The sequence below is a fragment of the Daucus carota genome, chromosome 6 (assembly GCF_001625215.2).
Source record: "Daucus carota subsp. sativus chromosome 6, DH1 v3.0, whole genome shotgun sequence".
NCBI classification, from domain to species: domain Eukaryota; kingdom Viridiplantae; phylum Streptophyta; class Magnoliopsida; order Apiales; family Apiaceae; genus Daucus; species Daucus carota.
Window position 1 is genome coordinate 2,097,346 of NC_030386.2, and position 2,500 is coordinate 2,099,845.

The following is a 2,500-nucleotide window of genomic DNA, read 5'->3' on the forward strand; positions in this document are numbered from 1 at the left end:
GGGGGGGTTGTTGAGAATACATGAAAAAACATGCATGGCAATCGAAAATAAATAAGGAGACAAAGGGTCCCCTTGACGGATGCCCTTTGCTCCTTTAAAGTAGCCACAAGAGGAACCATTTACCTTGACCGAGTACATGGCAGTAGTGACACATTCTCGAACCCAGCCCACAAATTGAGGAGGAAAATTAATATGATCCAAAGCAGCAAAGAGAAAGTCCCATCGAATGGAATCAAAAGCCTTGTGGAGGTCAATTTTCAAAGCACATTTAGGGGTGCCCGTGTCACGTGAATACCCCCTAAAGAGCTCTTGAGCAAGCAAGATGTTGTCAGAAATTTGTCTTCCCGGAATGAAAGCCGATTGAGCATGATCAATAAGATTGGGAAGAATCTTTTTGAGCCTAGAAGCCAAGATCTTAGAGATACATTTGTAGACCATGGTACAAAGAGAGATAGGCCTGAAGTCTTTCATAGAATCAGCAGCCGTGTGCTTAGGAATCAGGGCAATTAAGGTGGAGTTGGCCCCTCTAGTCAACATAGAATGCACAAAGCACAAAACAGGGGGCCAACAATCTCCCAACAATGCAAGTAGAATTCGACATTAAAACCCTCAGGGCCAGGAGCCTTATTTCTCTTCATACCTTTAAGAGTATTGAAGACTAAAACATCATCAACCGGGGCAAGCAATATGGGGTGAGCCTGGTCCGAGATTCTGCCACAATCAACATCCAACACAATAGGCTGAGAATCAGGGGGGGAGCCAAGAGAATTCTTAAAGAAGTCAACAGCAACTGAAGCCACCAATTTGTGCCCCAAAACAGTCTGACCATTGGCATCTTTGATGGCCAGGATTTTGTTGTGGTTCCAATTTTGCTTTGTTTGATTGAAGAAGAAGCTGTTATTGTTATCACCAAGAGACAACCAAGAAACTCTGGACTTTTGTTTATAAAACACCTCTTCGTGATTGAGGGCTTTAAGAAGGGCCTCCCCCCCCCCTGGAGCTCATCACGCAAAAGAACCGGATCCCGAGGTGAGATAAGAAGGGCATCCTGTATAGCAGCCAGGGTAGCTCGAGCATTCACCGTTTTTTCACGAACATCACCATGAATTTTGTTCAACTTGACTAGATTTTGCTTAACAAGCTTAAGCTTTCGACCAAGAACCGCCAAAGGGTCACCAAACAGAGGTTGAGACCAAGCAGTCAACACCGCATCCTTAAACCCATCTAGCTGAAACATATAATTAAAGAATTGGAAATTCTTGTGCACTTTGTCAATTTCCATGGGGGCATGAATCTTGAGAGGGCAGTGGTCCATAATTCCACGATTTAGAACATGGCATTGAGAGTTCGGGTGGGTAAGGAGCCAAGAAGAGTTAACGAGGGCACGATCCAATCTTTTATAAACCCGAGTATCACCCCTGTTGTTGCACCAAGTGAACCTGTGCCCAACAGTAGAGAGAGTGCTAAGACGCGAGTCCAATAAACACTCCCTAAAAGTCTCCATTTCAGGGGTCCAATGCTCACGACCCCCATCAACTTCAAGCAAATCCACAATACAATTAAAGTCGCCCAGTACAATCCAAGGCAAAATAGTAGAACTTGCAGAGAGAAAATAATTCCAAAGTGGAATTCGATCACAAGCATTATTATAGGCATAAACAAACGAAGACAAGAAGGAGACATTCTTCTCTTTAAAGGTGCATTTGCAAGTGATCCATTGGGCATTACAATCGACCACAACAATATCCCAAAAGTTCGGGTCCCAACCAACCCAAATTCTACCATTATAATGATAATCATTATTAAAAATCCACTTCCAACCCTTCTTTATCCTTTTAGAAATAGAAAGACTATTATGAGATTTTACCTTAGTTTCGAGGAAACCACAAAGAGATAAACCATTCGAATTGATGAAGTTGACCACTTCATCCTGGTGGGGTTTTTTGTTCAAACCCCTAACATTCCAAGCGGCAAGATTCATTGAGAGGCCTTGGTTGCATCACCTTGCAACCTACGGCTCCTTTTTGGGAGAGTTGAACCTTTATCACCATTACCAAGACCTCGTTTGCTGGGGGAAGCTTGTTGAACCTTACTCCTCTGTTTCTTCTTACCCTTGCTAGCCGGGGTGAATTCCCCTTCTTCAAGTGCAGGAGGCAACGGAGGCAAAGCCATGGCACCCCCAGGCGCAGCAAGTCCAAAAACCACAACATTGGGACCATGAGCATAGGAATTTTGGATTCCAGTGTTATCTATCATCACATCATCATCAACATCAGCTAGAGCCTGAAATCTGTTTGGGGAATTTATCTGTTCTTGATCAGCAAAAGCAGCATCAAGAGGAACGCTCTCCAGGATGCCCTCGGGCGCAACAGGAGCATTTTCGGGCACTGGAGTCTGAACAGGAACAGAGTCCGGAGTGATGTGCTCGACTTGAGTGTAAGCCATATCACGAGCCAAGTCAGTTATGATGTCTGCCATATGTTGAATCATTTCCACGTCA

The 2,500-nt window shown here is 44.2% G+C and overlaps 1 protein-coding gene across 1 annotated transcript in view; it reads right to left on the bottom strand.

The window, feature by feature from the left end:
- Positions 1-1,981, bottom strand: part of LOC135147075 (uncharacterized) — a 3,608-nt gene extending 1,627 nt beyond the window's left edge. Inside the window, exons 1-3 of the mRNA XM_064079487.1 lie at positions 954-1,981; positions 641-894; positions 124-524 (exon numbers count right to left, since the gene is read on the bottom strand). Coding sequence (XP_063935557.1) covers positions 124-524; positions 641-894; positions 954-1,981 — 1,683 coding nt within the window. The remainder of the gene's footprint in view (positions 1-123; positions 525-640; positions 895-953) is intronic.
- Positions 1,982-2,500: the final 519 nt, after the last annotated feature.